This window comes from Branchiostoma lanceolatum, chromosome 9, assembly GCF_035083965.1.
Source record: "Branchiostoma lanceolatum isolate klBraLanc5 chromosome 9, klBraLanc5.hap2, whole genome shotgun sequence".
Classification (NCBI taxonomy): domain Eukaryota; kingdom Metazoa; phylum Chordata; class Leptocardii; order Amphioxiformes; family Branchiostomatidae; genus Branchiostoma; species Branchiostoma lanceolatum.
In genome coordinates this window covers 13,642,131-13,659,200 of record NC_089730.1, presented here as the reverse complement: position 1 = coordinate 13,659,200, position 17,070 = coordinate 13,642,131, and the positions used below count along the sequence as shown (strand labels likewise).

General features: G+C 40.6%; 3 protein-coding genes across 3 annotated transcripts in view; all 3 read right to left on the bottom strand.

The window, feature by feature from the left end:
• Positions 1-76: 76 nt before the first annotated feature.
• On the bottom strand, positions 77-4,593 carry LOC136441362 (CMP-N-acetylneuraminate-poly-alpha-2,8-sialyltransferase-like). The gene is made up of 4 exons (XM_066437618.1): positions 3,819-4,593; positions 2,272-2,550; positions 839-1,354; positions 77-573 (listed from the first exon to the last, which is right to left on the bottom strand). The coding sequence occupies exons 1-4, from the start codon at positions 3,968-3,970 to the stop codon at positions 282-284; spliced, it is 1,239 nt and encodes a 412-aa protein (XP_066293715.1). The 5' UTR covers positions 3,971-4,593; the 3' UTR covers positions 77-281.
• A 470-nt stretch (positions 4,594-5,063) lies between these two features.
• On the bottom strand, positions 5,064-10,502 carry LOC136442219 (alpha-2,8-sialyltransferase 8B-like). The gene is made up of 4 exons (XM_066438972.1): positions 9,854-10,502; positions 7,328-7,507; positions 6,397-6,912; positions 5,064-5,863 (listed from the first exon to the last, which is right to left on the bottom strand). The coding sequence occupies exons 2-4, from the start codon at positions 7,483-7,485 to the stop codon at positions 5,611-5,613; spliced, it is 927 nt and encodes a 308-aa protein (XP_066295069.1). The 5' UTR covers positions 7,486-7,507; positions 9,854-10,502; the 3' UTR covers positions 5,064-5,610.
• Positions 10,503-11,651: 1,149 nt separating this feature from the next.
• LOC136442755 (uncharacterized) overlaps positions 11,652-17,070 on the bottom strand; it is a 63,799-nt gene continuing 58,380 nt past the window's right edge. Inside the window, exons 20-24 of the mRNA XM_066439699.1 lie at positions 16,733-16,831; positions 15,842-15,903; positions 15,159-15,322; positions 14,660-14,790; positions 11,652-14,285 (exon numbers count right to left, since the gene is read on the bottom strand). Of these exons, the coding sequence (XP_066295796.1) occupies positions 14,219-14,285; positions 14,660-14,790; positions 15,159-15,322; positions 15,842-15,903; positions 16,733-16,831 (523 nt within the window). The 3' untranslated portion in view covers positions 11,652-14,218. The remainder of the gene's footprint in view (positions 14,286-14,659; positions 14,791-15,158; positions 15,323-15,841; positions 15,904-16,732; positions 16,832-17,070) is intronic.

Genomic DNA, 17,070 nt, shown 5'->3' with positions numbered 1-17,070 from the left:
TGTACTTTTGTTGTGTCAATAAAGATTGTAAAACCTATGAAATGATACTGAAATTAAAACCACAGACAATTCGAAATTTGCTAATATTTGTTTGAAACCGCATTTAATACCATGGTGTACAAAAAGTGTCATTGCTAATACAACATCTGTTTAATCATTATTAAAAAAGTAACAGTATTTGAGTGCAGTGCACACATTGTCCCTGTCTTTTATCGTCGAGCGTCGTCAAAAAGTAAATTAGAGATAAATAAGATAAAAAAAACTTCTGTATAGCTCACACTTCACTGTTTGTGACATTTCCCAACATGTAGCTTCAAAACCCCCCGTTGTTGAAGATATTTGTAGAACTGGTATTCCTTATCCATGCGGTGTCTTCTGGACTGAATGATCGGCTCAATAGAATCGTCCGGGTAGTAGTGATAAGGTACGGGTCTCTTGTTCTCGTCCTGCTGAAATGGAAAGAAGCCGTACAGGTAGAGCTGGTCACAGAACGCGGTGGCGGTGAGAACGGTGGCCTGGCCGGTGGAGGGAGGACCCGGAGTGCGGGTTTTCGGCGCTACCTCCGACGCGATCCTGATCTTAGCAAAAGGCAGAAAAAATATGTTGGGTTAGAATCATTGCAAAGTTTCTTATATTGCAAATGGCTGTAATTTGTGTGTCAAGAATTGATGTGTTATACTGAATTGATGTTCGTAATTTGACATCTTTGATGACCGGATTTGCGCGAAATGTGTTTTCAACCGATCCTGGCTACTAGTACACCAAGGGCACTTAACGTGAGACAAATAAAGGCGAATAAAGATATAAACACGGACGAAAACGCAACATTCTAACTTACCTGTGAAGTAGAGGGGCCGTTTTAAAACTGTCTTTGCAGGTCAGCAAAACGAAGGAAAATTGATTATGATACTTCTTCATTGCCGTCTTCAAAGCAAGATGTTCTCTTCTACCTGCGACTAGAACTGTACCATTGATGTCTCTCAGACGACTCTCGTATACATCCTGAGTCCTGTTCTTTAATCTAGATGAATCTTTTATCCGCTGGGGTGTGCTAATGTTCAAAATTGTCATGTTGGTCCTTCGCCCAACGTCTCTTTCGAATCCCCCGATGGCCGGAAGGTCCATCCGTATGACGTAGTCCTTGGAATCTATTTCAGCGCCGCAGTGGCTACCCAATAGGATGCCTCCATTGCCTACAACGGCACATGTTGTGTGATTACCAACGTTATACGTGAACGGCGGTGGATTGCAAGATGTTCGACGTCTTCTTCCTTTCCTTGGACAAGTCACCGACCAGGTTCCCAACTTGTTTGTCTGAAGCCGCACGTCGGGATGTAGTACTGAGGTAGCATTTCTGAAACGGTAACAAATATTCGGTTATTCCGTGTGGACGTGAAATCATATGTTAAGAATATTCTGCACCTTACAAAAGTTGTCGAAAAACCAATATGCAGTACGATGATAGATAAAATTCTGTGGAAAAAGTTTACACTAAAGCATTAAAAACGCAGCAGAACGGTAAAACTAAACGCAAACTTTAGCTTGCCCTAAATCAGTCAAAACGCAGAAGCAAGAGAAGAACAATGTTGTTATTACATTAGAAAAACTCCTGCTCGAAAATCCTTTCAAAAACTTGTTTGAAATACATCATGAAATAGAAATTACATTATGGAAGCCACATTGACAGAAAATATCTAGATGCATTTTTCAAAATAGTCGACAGGGGACAGTGCAACTCCTATTTTGCAATCGTTTTGAATTCTTACGGTATACTAGTAATTCTTGGATCTGAAAGTCGGTGTAGATTTGTCACAAATTTGCTCTATCTATTCCTTAGGGCAAGGCTTATTTCATACAAAATATATCAACAGCCTCTTGGTTTACACTCTTTACTAACTGACCGACTGACCAATAGACCGTGTTTTATGGTAACAAAGGCTATGAATATGTATTTATGTATCATTTAGCGTCAAATTAGACAATTATCACAAACAATCACTGTGTGAATACAGGTACTTGGACACGTTTACACCTTTCATGTTCTCGTCACCATCAGATAAAGGATCAGTATAAATGTGCACTTAATCGTGGACAGAATTTCCGAGTTATGGGCCAAACCACTACTTTAGTTTTCCGAAGTGATAATGCTGCACGTACTAGACATGAAGTGAAAGGAATCGAAAGAACCAGTTGACCACCCACATGAATACATGTACTAGTAGTTCGAATTGTGGTTTGTGGGATCATGTGAAGCGGACAGTTATGACTGACCTGATTTTTGTTAACTCTTCAGCATTGAATGTCCATGACGAGTTTGATGATACCACGGAGGCAGGAGAGGAGACCGTTGCCGGACGTGTCGTTCTACTGCGGGGCTGAATACTGGTGTCATTGCGATGGATCACTGGGATGTGGCGTGGAGCAGGCGGTGGCGTAGAGACCGTTGGCGGACGTGTCGTCCTACTGCCAGACTGGACACTGGCGTCTTTGCGGTGGATCACTGGGATGTAGCGTGGAACAGGCTGCATAACCCTTGTATGTACCTCCAGTCTAGCGGGAGGTTGGAGAACTTGGTTAGATATGCAGACTTTGTAGAAAAGAATGAACCTGTTGAACTTAAAGGGAGGCTAAACTTTAAATTGAAAAGTCTAATGTACTTTGATGAATATACCCCAAAGTCAAGTCCTCACTTGTTTTACATAAGTCCGCCATAGTTCAGGGCTCTCCAGCTCTTCCGTCATTTGTAACTTGGGCCGTTCTGACGGCTACTCGCCTGATAATTGAATTAACCAATTGTAAGGTCACAATATGTGACGTCAGGTCTCGGCATTTCCCATTCAGTGTGAACAAGGATTTTGAATATGGCTTTCATGAGGACGGATTTGGAGGAATTTTTCGAATTCATAGCTCACTATCTGGTGGATTCCCTCGAATTCATCGGAAAATTCCTCTAAATCCATCCTCAGGGAAGCCAGATCGAAATGCCCTATTTACTTTGGTTTGGAAATGCCGAGACCTGACGTCACATATTGTGACCTTACAATTGATTAATTCAATCATCAGGCGAGTAGCCGTCAGAACTGCCCAAGTTACAAATGACGGGAGAACCCTGAACTATCGCTGATTTATGTAAAACAAGTGAGGACTTAACTTTGGGGTACAAGTATATCATTTAGCCAAGCATGGTAGACTTTTCAATTTTTAGTTTAGCCTGCCTTTAATAACCGTGGCCATGGGTTCCAGAGTGTTGGGGATTTCAAGTTTTCAAATCAAAACTTCAACGTCCATTGTTTTGCGCAATTGCCAATGCACAGTTGTAGTTACCAGCAACTTTCTATTATTTATAAGCACATCCCTTCCATCGGGCGCTGGGGCCCCGTGTTCTAAGAAACCCCGGAGAGGCCTTCACCCACTTGAAGTGACCTCCGGGTATTGTAATTACGTGGTGACCGTTGAAGAAAAAAAAGAAGAAAAAGTATTTTCCAAAAGGACGAGAACGCCTTTAAGTTAGTTGCCTGTTTGTCGGCCCAGAATAGTATGGCTTTTGACCGCAGACCATTTGCACCAAAGTTTCTTCACGTAAGACCCTGTCGAACGAGATTTACAGTCGTATGTGTGCATGTGTGGTGTGTGTGCGTGATGTGTGTGTAGATGTGCCGCACAAAATTCAGTCGTCCTTTAACAGAGAAGATTGTGGTAGGTCCGCGTGTCCACAGTCGGTTAGACATAAACCGTACAACATCGTGACATTAATCGAAAGAAAGCGAAAGATCTGGATATCGCAGGTAAGTGGCAAAGTAAAAGAAACATAAACATACCTTGGCGACCTCTGTAGAAGGAAATGAATGGAAGCGAAGAAGACTAGGATAGCGATAAACCGTTGGAGTCTTCTTCCAAGCTTCTTGGACCTTACGGCAGAGGTGTCCTGGTCTTGGGGTGATCTTGTGCCTACATCCGGATCCGACGCCATTTTCGTCAATCTCGGACGCAAGTCTTCAACAGACAATTATATGTACCGTCCCCAGGGACTGGACAATTAACAAGGAACTCTGGGGGTCTCGGCAAGGTCTCTTCGATGGCATGCCGTTGAAAATGACTAATCACTACGATTTCCCTCCAGAAAATTATCGGACAAACAAATTCATCGTGTCATCACTGTTTGCAAACTGATAAAGGTATCCTGGTCCAACATGTTGACTTAGATGAGGTGATCTATAACTACTGAAGCGTCGCAACATAGCCGCTCTTCCACTTTCAAGATGGGACGAGCATTATCTGCACCTGCGCAGTACAGTAACTCGGGTCTGAACAGGTGCAGCTGGTCACACTCAGGAGAAAGACAAAACTGATTTTGTTTGTATGTTTGTTTTCAAGCGCATGACTGGTAAACTATGATGGCATATCATTATGTACAGAGTTGACGGTGTTATGTACAAGTTACGCACGCAGTGGACTGTCTGGTTTGATGAGCCATAGCACATTGGGGTACACCCCTGGTCTCACTATCAATAAGATTTCAGTGTTTTTGATGTGCCTGAGGTGTCGCGCTCATCAAACACGGGACCTCCTACCCGTAGGACTGCCTCCACTAAACGTTAACGTTACCAATAGAGTCGAGTCAGTGGACCCCCCGACATTGTGATGCATTATATTACACAGCTACACATTACATGACTGCGAAAAAGCCCCAACAAAACAAAACAAGACAAGTGAAGAAATGGGGTCAGCAGTATTTACATGTAGACAATAGCCTGTGCAATTAAGTTTTAAACTGGAAGAGCGACCCGCCTCCGACCAAGGAGGTTATATAGACTCCTTGCTCCGACCAAGGAGGTTTTATATTAGTTCTATATAAAACCTCCTTGCTCCGACACACCAGACTAACTTTGATTCCTATTAATCTCTAGAAGCACCACTTCAACGTACACATTGTACCGTGGGCTACTGTGTTATATAAGGAGTTGTCAAAAAGTATAAGATTTGTTATAGCGTTACATGCATGTATACGTTGGTGAGAGCTACACCTTAGTCTAGATAAAGAAAAAAAAGAAGACAGTGTCCCGTTTTCATATTCTTTTATTGCAACATTTATTAACAATACATGGTGGAGACACCCTCAAGGCGTTGACTATTTTCATGTCGCCGCCAGAGCAAAGGACAATACGTAAAAAGCAAAGCAAATTTTACAAATCTAGAGAATGATGATATACTGTACAATGAAAAAAAGGTGTTCCAGTCCAGAAACTGATAGGTAATGTTCAGAAAGTAGTAAGTATGAAAGCGTTTGTCAAAAAAATGTTGGACATGAAATAAGATTTAAGAATTGCTTACCGACAACTCGTGTTGTTAGCTCGAATTGATAAAATTGCTAGCCGCTATATTGGGTGTAGTAAGGGCAGTGTAGGAAAAAGTGACAAATGCTTGGGTCTCCACAAGGATGTATTCGGGTGCGATTCTTTTTCATATTGGGAAGGACCTCGGCAATGAAATATTTGATGATGTATATTCTAAAAAAAGTAGATGCCCCGCCTTTACACCATTGCGTCCAAGTAGTTGCATTGCTATCATAATTGTGTAGGTCTCACGCTTCACATTTTCCAACATGTAGCTTTAAGACCCCCCGTTGGTGAACTGGTATTCCTTATCCATGTAGTGATTTTCTGCCTGAATAATCGGCTCTATAGAATCGCCCGGGTAGTAGTGGTACGGTAAGGGTCTCTTGTTCTCGTCCTGCTGAAAAGGGAAGAAGCCGTACAGGAAGAGATGGTCGCAGAGCGCGGTGGCGGTGAGGACGGCGGCCAGGCCCGTAGAAGGCAGGCCCGGGGTACCGCCTTCCGGTGCTGAATGTACCCCCGGCGCGGCTCTGATTTTAAAAAAAGGAGAAAAAAAAGAAAATTGTTGGGTTAGAATCACCACATATTTCCTTAATTTTGTTTATTTAAAATATTGCCATTATTGGCAGCACATGCGATGATACATACTTCAGTAATCTTCCTGGAGTCGAAATTATAGCAAACACATTGCATTGCTAAACCTATTAACACACGTATCTACACTTGCAATAACACTAGAGTACTGCAACAACATTGATAAAGAGAATAATAATGGTGCTGAGATCCATGACTGTGATTTGTTGGGTCAGGAATAAATGTGTTATTACAGGTTTGCATTGCGATATAAACTCCACTAAAACACGAAAAGGTCCGTATTGGCTGTTGCAAGTACTTATTTCCAGTACTAATTTCCAGTGTTTGTTTTCTAAACGTCTTAGCAAATTTTCCCCAAATGTGTTTCCAACCGATTCTGGATACTACTACTACAACAACTACAAAAAATCTTACAGGAGACAAATAAGGGCAATTAAAAGAACAAGGCATGTGTAACATTCTAATTTACCTGTGAATATGACGGGATACTTTAAAACTTCGTCTACTGGTCAGCAAAACGAAAGAAAACTGATTTTGATACTGCTGCATTGCCGTCTCCAGTGCAGCATGCTCTCTTGCACTAGCAATTAGAAATGTGCCATTGATGTCTCTTAGACGACTCTCGTATACATCCTCAGTCCTGTTTTCCAAAAGAGATGAGTTTCTTATCCGATTGGGTGTGCTAACGTTTAAAACTGTCAGGTTAGTCCTTCGCCCAACGTCTCTTTCGAATCCCCTGATGGCCGGAAGGTTCATTCGTATGACGTAGTCTTTGGAATCTATTTCAGCGCCACAGTGGCTTTCCAGTAGGATGCCTCCATTGCCTACAACGGCGCATGTTGTGTGATCGCTAACGTTATACTTGAACGGCGGAGGCTTGCAAGATTTTTGTTTTCTTCTTCCTTTCTTTGGACAGATCACCGGCCAGATTCCCAACTTGTGTGTCTGAAGCCGCACGTCTGGATGTAGTTTCGCTGTTATATTTCTGAAACAAAATCATTATGGTTGATGTAATGGGAAAAAAATCTCTATAATTACATGTACATGTATCTGGACACCTTTCGTGTTTTCGAAATCATATTACTGCCCATGCTAGATATTACGACACAGACTTATGTATTGAATAATGATAATGTGACGTGATTGTTAATGAATGTTGAAATATTTTAGTGATATCTATCACAGATTTTAGCTTATTTGTCGACTTTTGTTAATGTATAAGCTTACCGTGAGATATTGTCAGAACACCAGAATTCCGAGTCAGTATGTCTGCGAGTTTGTTCAATAAAGATTGAATTGATTCGACATTAGTTGAAAGGAAAGTAATTGAACCGGTTGACCACCCACAAAAATACATGTAGCTCGAACGGCGGTATGCCTAGTGTACGGTTAGGACTGACCTGAACTTTCTTAACTCTTCAGCACTGAATGTCCAGGAAGAGTTCGATGCTACAGAAGCAGGTGTGGACACCGTTGTGGGACGCGGTGTTCTGTTGCGGGACTGAATACTGGTGTCTCTGCGATGGATTGCTGGGATGTGGCGTGGAACAGGCGGCATTACCTTTGTCTGTACCTCCAGGCTAGTGGGACGTTGGAAAGGTGGTGACAAAGTGAAATCTTAATTGACACAACAAAAGTACAGCGACTTTCGTAAAGTCTATTAACATAGACTTTGTCAACATTGCAATTTAAATCAAGTAGAAGATGTGCAACATTTCGTCCTAGATTGTATTTTATACGATAGCGAAAGAAGTGTACTTTTTAACCTTATCAAAGAAAAATTCCCATATTTCGAACATCTAAATGCAACAGACAAATTCATATTGTTATTACGCCTGGATAATCCTTGTATAAGAAATATTGTCTGTTCATACATTAACACATGTACAACAAGAGTTCCACGACCTCATACCTTCGCCAAATGATTTTGACCTTTATGACTGACGTATTAGGAGTGTTTTTCATCAATCATCAATCATACCAGTTGATCCTCTTCACCCAAATAACATAAGCTGTCCAAACCTCCTTGTTATGACTATGAGCTTAACAAAGAAGGTTATACTAACATTTATCATCAATTATACAAATAAGCTCCCTCCTTATCAGCATAATTTGATTCAATGGTGTTCACATTCACACAACTTCCTAATGCCACAAGTATGAAATTGCCGTCATTTACTAGTATGGAATTATAGTAGTTTCTCATTAATTTTGCTAATTAGGCCCACATTTGCATATTTCCTATCTATCAACATTCCTCTCTTCCTTAGTTACAAATGTCACATATTTGAATAGTCATATCATGGAACACAGCAGATTTTTAAAATTGCCTCATTAATTATGCGAGTTAGAATTTGATTTGCATAATTATCATCCAATCATACAAAGCATCACGTAAGCTATCTACATACCAAAAATCATGACCATCCATCAAGACCATCTCGAGTTATAGTTTTTCTCATTAATTATGTCAATGAGGTTCTCATTTGCAAAGCTGATATCTATTAATATTTCTCTCTTCCTCAGTTACATATGTCACATGTTTGAGAGTCCAGTATCATGGAAATTGATGGGTGTATAAACTTTCCTCATTAATTATGCAAATTAGATACTGATTTGCATAATAAGTATCTAATCATGTACATCAGCACTCAAGCTATGTACTTACAAAAATTTATGACCATCCACCGAGCCCTTCTTGAGTAATTCCCTTTCAAAGTCTGAAGCAAAACCTGCCCCTGCTATTGCCAACCCATAGGTCTGCTTGGAGACTGCCTTACCAATGCCTACAGCTGGCTGACAGCCAATTTGTCCGAGTAACTGACGTTTCCTGCCTTCAACATGACCCCTCAGGACCCCTACCCCTATCCATGACGCCTTGAAACAACACAGCCAACACGTACACATACTTCAGCATACAATATAACACATTTTTACACTTTTCTCGTTAATTATGCAAAACACTTCGCCCAAAATCTAATCATCTTGAGATTTCCCACATACACACCGACACACCAAATACGACAACAAACCATCCAGGCGTTCTCGACTTATTCTGTTCACTAACAGACACACAGACAAGCATCAACGAATAACCTTCGTCGACGAAACTTCGTCGCGAAGGTAATGAAGCGAGAAGAAGTCGACTCTACTGGACTAGCTAAGTTTAATAACACGTTTGTCTACTCTAAATGTTTACAGCTTGTATTGTTTGTATTTATGTCCTTGTATGTTCCATGTGTTGAGTTAGACGACCTGTACCTAGCCCCTCGGGATATGAATGCCCAATAAAGGTCTTTCATTCATTCATTAACGTTACATCTCTACATAGAAACAGTCTTCTTTGGCAGTCCAGTCTCGGGTCTACTAACGTTACATCTATACATGCAAACTGTCATGTGGATACAAATGAATTAACCTGTACATGGATGTACATGTATATGGATAGATATGAGTAAATCAACACAGATATGCAGGCTAGCTAGACAAAAATCTCGAACCCGCAGTCATCAGTTCCAGGCACTGACGTTATATGTTTGGAAATTTTCTGATATTAGAACTTTGACATCCTTGGTTCTGCCAATGCTTATACTTAGCTGTAACTGCTAGCAACTTATTACTCGGACATGAAAAATGGAGGTGTAGTTTTTGACCACTTCTTCCCCAACACCAGCGTGTTTCTTCACTTAAGACCTTGTCGAACGGCATTTACTAGTACGGCAACATGGTTCTTTGGATGGTCGTGGTCGTAGGTTACACAACACAGTCGTCTTGTGTCGGAAAAAAGTTGCCGTTGTCGACAGTCGGTTTTGCCATATCCTCCCAGTAAATCGTACGAGAAATGTGATCGTATCTTAATTGGGGTACATGTAGTTTCAAACTACCCTTTGTATATATCTATGGGTAATGGCAAAGGTAAGAAGTACCTTGGTGACCTCTGTAGAAAGAAATGAATCGTAGCGAAGACGACTAGGATAACGATAAAGCGTTGAATTCTTCTTCCAAGCTTCTTGGACCTTAGGGCAGATATAGAGGCGTCCTGGTCTTGGGGCGATCTTGCGTCTACTACTGGCGCCGCCTTTTTCGTCAATCTTGGACACAGGTATTCACTGCAGACAGCAATATGTACAGCCCCCAGGCACCTGATAATTAGTTCACCAGGAACTCTGGGGGTCTTAGCAACGGCTTCGATTCCGTCAAAACACGCTCTTTAACGTCCTCGCAAGAATATTATACAAAATGTCCTTGGGCATAGCCACTCTTCGACACTGATCTGTGAACCTCCTCAAACACGGGACCTCCTGCTGAATGTCCTGTCTGAAGATTGCAAAACCTTACCTTACCTGTCGCTGATGCAAAGAACGCCGACCGGTAGGTCGGAATCAATTAAGCTCATTCATCATCCTCATCATGTCGGGCGGCTTCCCCGGACCAAGGCAAGTCTCTCCCTCCAGACGACACGGTCCATAAACTCATTATGGACGCATAAGTAGCATTGCTAACGTTTTACAAAAGCTACGCGAAAAGCAAGTGAACAAAAAGTAGTATTTACGTGTATACAATGACCTCTGCAACTCCGATTTAAACCGGAAAAGTGACCTAAATTCCAACACACTATCCTTTCATTCGCACTGCTCTCAATGACATTCATTGGCTTGACTTCGCTAGCGAAGATTTCAGGGGAGTCCACTTCTGGTACATGCCCTCTGGCGGCTAATGAGTCCCACTCGGGATCTGCAGACTCGGCCACAGCGGCTGCAGGGGAAGGATGACTCTGGGGTTGGTGCCGTGACGGTGCGGTTCTTCCTCCTGCTGCGCTTCTCCTCTTCTTCCCAATGTATAAAAAGGTCATTGCTGCTCTTATGTACAAAACATGATATTGTGTCATATACGGAGGTAAAAATCTAGTCCATGTTTTGATACGACCTTCATCTTTATCTACTTAAGAAAATAAGACAATACCCCGTTTCTACAGCTGGCGGCCCGGGTTCGAATCTCGGGAGTCAGGAGACTGTTCTACTCGCCAGGAGACAGTTTCAGTTGGTGGCGCTTGAACCCCACTGTGATATTGGGCCTTCAACTTTCTTTGGATCCACAATTAGGTAATAGTATGTATTTAAAAGGCTATTCTTCCTGTGGCCTTATAGTAACGTTACATTATTACAAAATCACAAAAACGACAGGGCAACTACAAATTATACATAACAAACATAACCAGAATATAGAAATAAAACGAATATAAGTTCACTCAATAACTGTCCTGATGAGGCGATGTTTATTTATGTCTTGTGCTCTACAGCACGTTTCGTTGTTGAAGGGCTATAAGAGAGTGTAACTGAGCATTGTATAAACTATAGCGTAAGCCCATGTTGATTTTATTAATATGGATGACATCCTCTGGGGACCCCAAAACAGATGCGAGAGTACGAATGAAAAAACGGTTGCCTTCATTATTAAATCTAAGTGGTTAGGAAGGTTGAACGAATGAATAAACACAGAGTATGGTCTTCCAAAAATAGATTCATTTTTTTTTCCTTTCACATCATCTTTGACGTAGAATCTAGTATACTACGACATTACTATCCGTTTCCCGAATTTTGTTGGCAATTTACAGCATATACTTGCTATTTTGCAGCTGCTTTGTACGACTTACAGGATTTTATTTGTATGTATTTGTACAACTAAGTGAAAAGGAGACAAAAATATAAGACCGAACCAAGGCGGTTGCACTGCAACATAAAAATCTTTAATGTTACACTTAGACTTAGTCTAGTTCTTTTGTCTACATGATTGCCTTGTACACTGCAACAGACTTGTCATCTTTCACAAAGGTTGGAAGCTAGGACATAATAATCACACATTGCCATTATACTGTGTATTTTCCTACAAAATAATGTACATTTTTGTCAGATAACTTGACAAATTGTGGGAGTATCTGATTATTAGTATAACAAACATATTGGGCGCACCAAAAGATGGCTTTTTGTCACCTGAAACCAAGCCTTTCTCAGCTTTGGAATGCTTCAACTGTTGCTTGAGCAACAGAGGACTAAGTCCTTAGAAGGAAGGATTCCAGGCTAACCGCCTTACACAAGGTAAAGTGACACCCTATATGGTGAGAATAAAGGAAAACAATAATAAATTGGATGAACTTCAAAACATATGAAATCATCTAGAAGTGCATGGGATTGAGAATTTAGTGTGCAAACACAATGTAATGGAATATCCATACTTTCTCCCAACAGAGAAGCAAGACAAAATCATATTGACACATGCCACCAGATTGCGTATGTACAAGAAATATTGCCGACAATTTTTGTTTTGACTTTTATACAATGCTTGTCGATTGCCGTGTTCTATCTCCACCACAAAATGTAAAAGATATCTAAGCTTTCTTTGCTTCACAATCACAATTTATCTAAAAGTCACAAGTAGTGCATGTCTGCTTACAGGTTTTGTCAATCAAACTCATGATTCAAGTTTAAATAACACTAAACACTATTATAACAATCATTGACTATCTACCTACATGCGAATGGCATAACCCATGTATAACAGGCCATTTACAGCTGATACTGGAAGAATGGCCGTACATAATTTCTATCTGGTAGTTCTGTATCCGAACTGACAATAGTTTGGCACAAATCATTTGGCCTCTAAAAAATGCACAATGCTATCTCATAATCTTTGTCATCTTTGGCAACTGTACATCAAACAAGGGGAGTAAAACTTGAATTTAAACTATTATAAAAGCATCATAAATCCTCTTCTTCACTCTACTACAGTCTAGACAGCCAGTCAACCCTGGCACATGATTCTTGGGTTGGGCAGTCAGAAGAAAAATGACATGACTGAGCATTTTTGATTGATATTGAATGTTATTTCTAACAGTGGGATGAGTAATTAAACATGCAAAACAATTCTGCTGGACTCTCAAGTATCTTCAACCTACAATGCCTGATTGTCAAGCCAGCAGTGCAGATGTTTAAGCTAATATCACAACTAAAAGTAAAAACAGCAATTCAAAGAAGCAACCTGACTAAATCACATTTGCATGATTGGTGACCAGCCAGTGATTCCTGTGGATTGTTGACGATTCTCTTGGCACAGACTTACTTAAAGGGTATCCCACAGGAGTTCTCTATCTTATGTCACAACATCTCAAGATTATCAATGCATTTTGCTCAAACTCAATTTGGATATGTAAAACATTTTTGGTCCCTGCGAAATGTCTTCTGTCTTTCTAAGTATCAGTGACAATTTAGTAGACGAATAACTAATACTCTGTTGCCCTTGAAGGGGAGCGTTATGTTTCATGCCTTTACCAAAAAAGCAAGTATCTTGGTTAGTTGTTATAAACAAATTTAGATGCTGATTAAGTAAGTTCTATGATGTTGATGTGTATAAAATTAGAACATCACAGTTGTCTGCCTAAGATTTTTACTTCACAAGACAAGCTCGGTACAGTGTAAAATATTTTCCATACAGACCACACATATATAAGTACAAAACGATGTTCCGTTTACACTGTAGCGTTAGATGTATGTTTTCAGGATTATGAAGTACTAGCTTAAATTTCTGCAGAAGATACTAGTGCTTTTCCAGGTTAAAATACAGGTAACATAGAACAATATAACAGACATACACAACTTTCATAGTATCACAAACAGTAGCAAAACAACACACACACACACACACACATTCCCACACGTACATACACGTATCACTATGCAGTTTGAATAGAGTATCAGGGAGGAGTATACTACATGTGCACATAGCTAGGCACGTATGTACAAGTGTAACTACAGATAGAGGTCACTATTTACAGAGAAAAGACAGGAATATGCTTATCTACATGTCTCACAATATTTACATCCCCGGGCATTTTGGCTCAAACCGAGTAGAACTGAGAAAAATAGTGTGTTTCAAACTATAGTTGTCAAGCTTTGCACGCTATGTTGCAGTGCAGTTGAGATCTTACTCTCATGGCTGTATGTTATAAACTACAAAAAAAAATGTTCATGTTGGTTTCCCTCTGTTTACACCAAAATCTTACCTAGCCTGTATAACATTCAAGTCAACCTGTATATTTACATCAGATATGATTGTTCTCATTATCATCTTTAAAATCTAATCTATTCCTTTCAGAGCATGATTATGAGGACAAACTACATCGAATCTTACATTTTGAGATAAAAGTTACAAGCTCAGAGGACCAGGGAAAGAAAGCTGAGCAAATGAGCCGGCAGGCAGGAAGCCTCGGGTTAGCTTGTGTTTTTAAGTCTCAGCGTTCATCTTGTCTGGTTCATAAGCTGAGATGCGTTGTTTCGACTTCGGAGCATCTGGTATAGGTTGGACCTGGTGGAGTAACACAGGGGAAAAAAATGTTAAAACTGCATAATGATTATAATGATAGACAAGCTTTACCAGTTGGTAAGTATATGTTAGTGGCGTTGAATGACCAAGTGTCCTTGGAAAAGGCACTTTACACAACGTTCCTCACTCCACCGAGGTGTATAAATGGAAAACTTCGGTTGGGAAGGTATAAGGCGGTGGAAGGATAGGGATGGACTCCGCCATTGAATATACAAGAAAACGCCCCACAAAGTGGCTAACAACCTACTGCCCCTATGGCCTCTAAAAACTTTAAATTTGGAACTACAGTACCTTAATACCTTTATATCTTGAAAACAGGAATTACTTTTGATTTGTGCAATATTGCGGATGCCTACCTCAGAAACCTGGGGTAGGAGTCCCGCTCCATAAGAATGGCAATCTTGCGCTGCGCCACTTTGAAGGTCCCCTCGTCAGGACTGGTCAGGCGGGCCAGAGTCTCAGCCCTTGTCTCTGCATCAAGATTCAGCTGCAGAGAGCAACGATTCGGTTCAGAAACACATACCGGTAGCAATTCACTGACACAATGACAAAAAAGCTTCAACTGGAAGACGTATTGCAACAGCATTGAGTATACACCAAGTCATGTACATGTACCTGACTTGAAATGAATGGCCAGTACACCAATGGCACATGTATCTCTTCCATGTAGTTCCTGCCAATGTCTTCTGTTACGTGAAAATCACTAAGGAGAGAAATGACTACCTTTAATGCCTTGTAGCACATATAGTAGCAAGTATCCTTGCTGTTTCTGTAGCAAGATTTTGGAGATACATGTACATGTACATTGTACATGGTCCATGTTTGATACTCATTCTCCATCACACATGTATTTACCTCTCTGGGGGCCTGCACAGCGATGTAGTCGTTGTAAATCTTCTTGGCTCGATGAGCCAGTTTGGAAGGCTTGAGCTGTTTGTACTCCTCGCACGCCATCCAGAACTCCAGATTCTCCTCGCTGAACTCCGTCTTCAGGTACCCATGGAATGCCTGCACTCCACCTGAAGTGGGAAAACAACAGAAATCAATATCACACCAAAAATGTTTTAGATGGTATCTCTTCTTTAGTCTCTACCAGACTATGCAAGCTATAGGGAGAATATTTGCCATAGAAGTTTGGCCACCAGAGGGTTTCATTTTGCAAGTTAACCACATGATGTCAGTTCTTGACAAGCACAGTATTGACCTTCACAGTGGACTGACTCTAGTAAAGGCCAATCATTCCATTTTGTGCCAAATTCTATAATCCATATGACAGTAGGACGGCCTGGTGGAGGCTTTCTCTTCTTTTGTAAGGCTCAAAAACTCTTTCTCTTACCTGACATACTGTATTGCAGGTAATCAGAAATTTTCACTGGCAACTAAAAGAACAAATACCCAAGACAGGTAGTACGAGCTTGTGGGTGCATAATGTACAATGGCATACATTGTATGTCTGAATCATGCTGCAACGAATAACTAACTAGGTTTACTGTGATTCATGCTGACACAAATGACTGACTACATTCATTATGTCTTACATTTGTCATTCAGGAGTGCCTCAAATGATTCACTCCATCTTGTGACTCGCTCCACTTCAAGTCTGTAATACACAAGAGGCAAACATCCATTATACAAAATGTATCAAACAAATGGACAAAATCTCTAACAGTCAGACATTTCAGATAACATCTTCTGCCTTTCATGAGTGACCATGGATGAATGTGGAAAAGCGAAGATGGTAGAAAACAAACTAGTCTAAGATGGGAAGAAAGAAGAACTAATTCATCATTATATGTACATTGTATGGTTTGAAACAGTGACAACATAAAGATAAATATAGGGAATGGTTTCATAATCTGATAACAGTGTTAATGCAGGGATGATTGCTTTCTTTGTTACTTTTGACAAATCATTCCTGGTGATGCAATAATAAGAAAAATAGTACCAGAAACTTTCAATTCAAACCTTTTTATCGGATCACAACCCTCAACTACTGGTAAATCTTTTCCTATTAAATCTCATTACAGGTTTCCCTACAACATGTACATGTACTTGCCAAATCAAATCGAATTCACTGTATAAAATACTAAAAGCTCATTTATCATAAAAGCCACTTAAAGAATGAAATCAATATCTATTCTTTTTAAAAATTGCAACCATTTTTTATGAAAATGGTTGCAATCACGGCATAACAAAAATGTGGAATGATGATAGAAAAAGGTTTCAAAGCATCACTTTTGAAAATGTCAAATATATCAAGCCCATCCACAGGCTTTTGTACATGAGAAGAAAAAGAAAGACCGGGAAAGGTGTTCGAATCATTTGGTTGATTAACACGGTAATTGTGAATTACAATAAAATTGTAGAATGAAAAAGAAAAAAGCTAAATATGTCTAAGACACAGAGTAATGAAATAAAGAAACACTAACCTCTGCACTCTGTCGGCACTCATGTCCTCTACATGGATGGACACGCTGGGGGCAGGTCTCTTTCTCAGGAACGCTAGCTTGCTCCTCATCTCTTTGGCACTGTGAGCACAGAAGGAGAGAAACACAACCCAGTCAGAGCCGCACCTTGCCTTGACTGAAGGACGCGCCGCGCTGTGTGTGACCCACATCCAGGTCCTTTGCATTAAGTACCAGGCAACAGGGGATGTGTGGGTTTATACGCATATTTCCAAGAACACCCCCACTGAACCATCTGGAAAGATTACTGTGGGGGCGGCCCACTAACTACCACAGACAGGTTGACTCTGAGGGGGAAATGC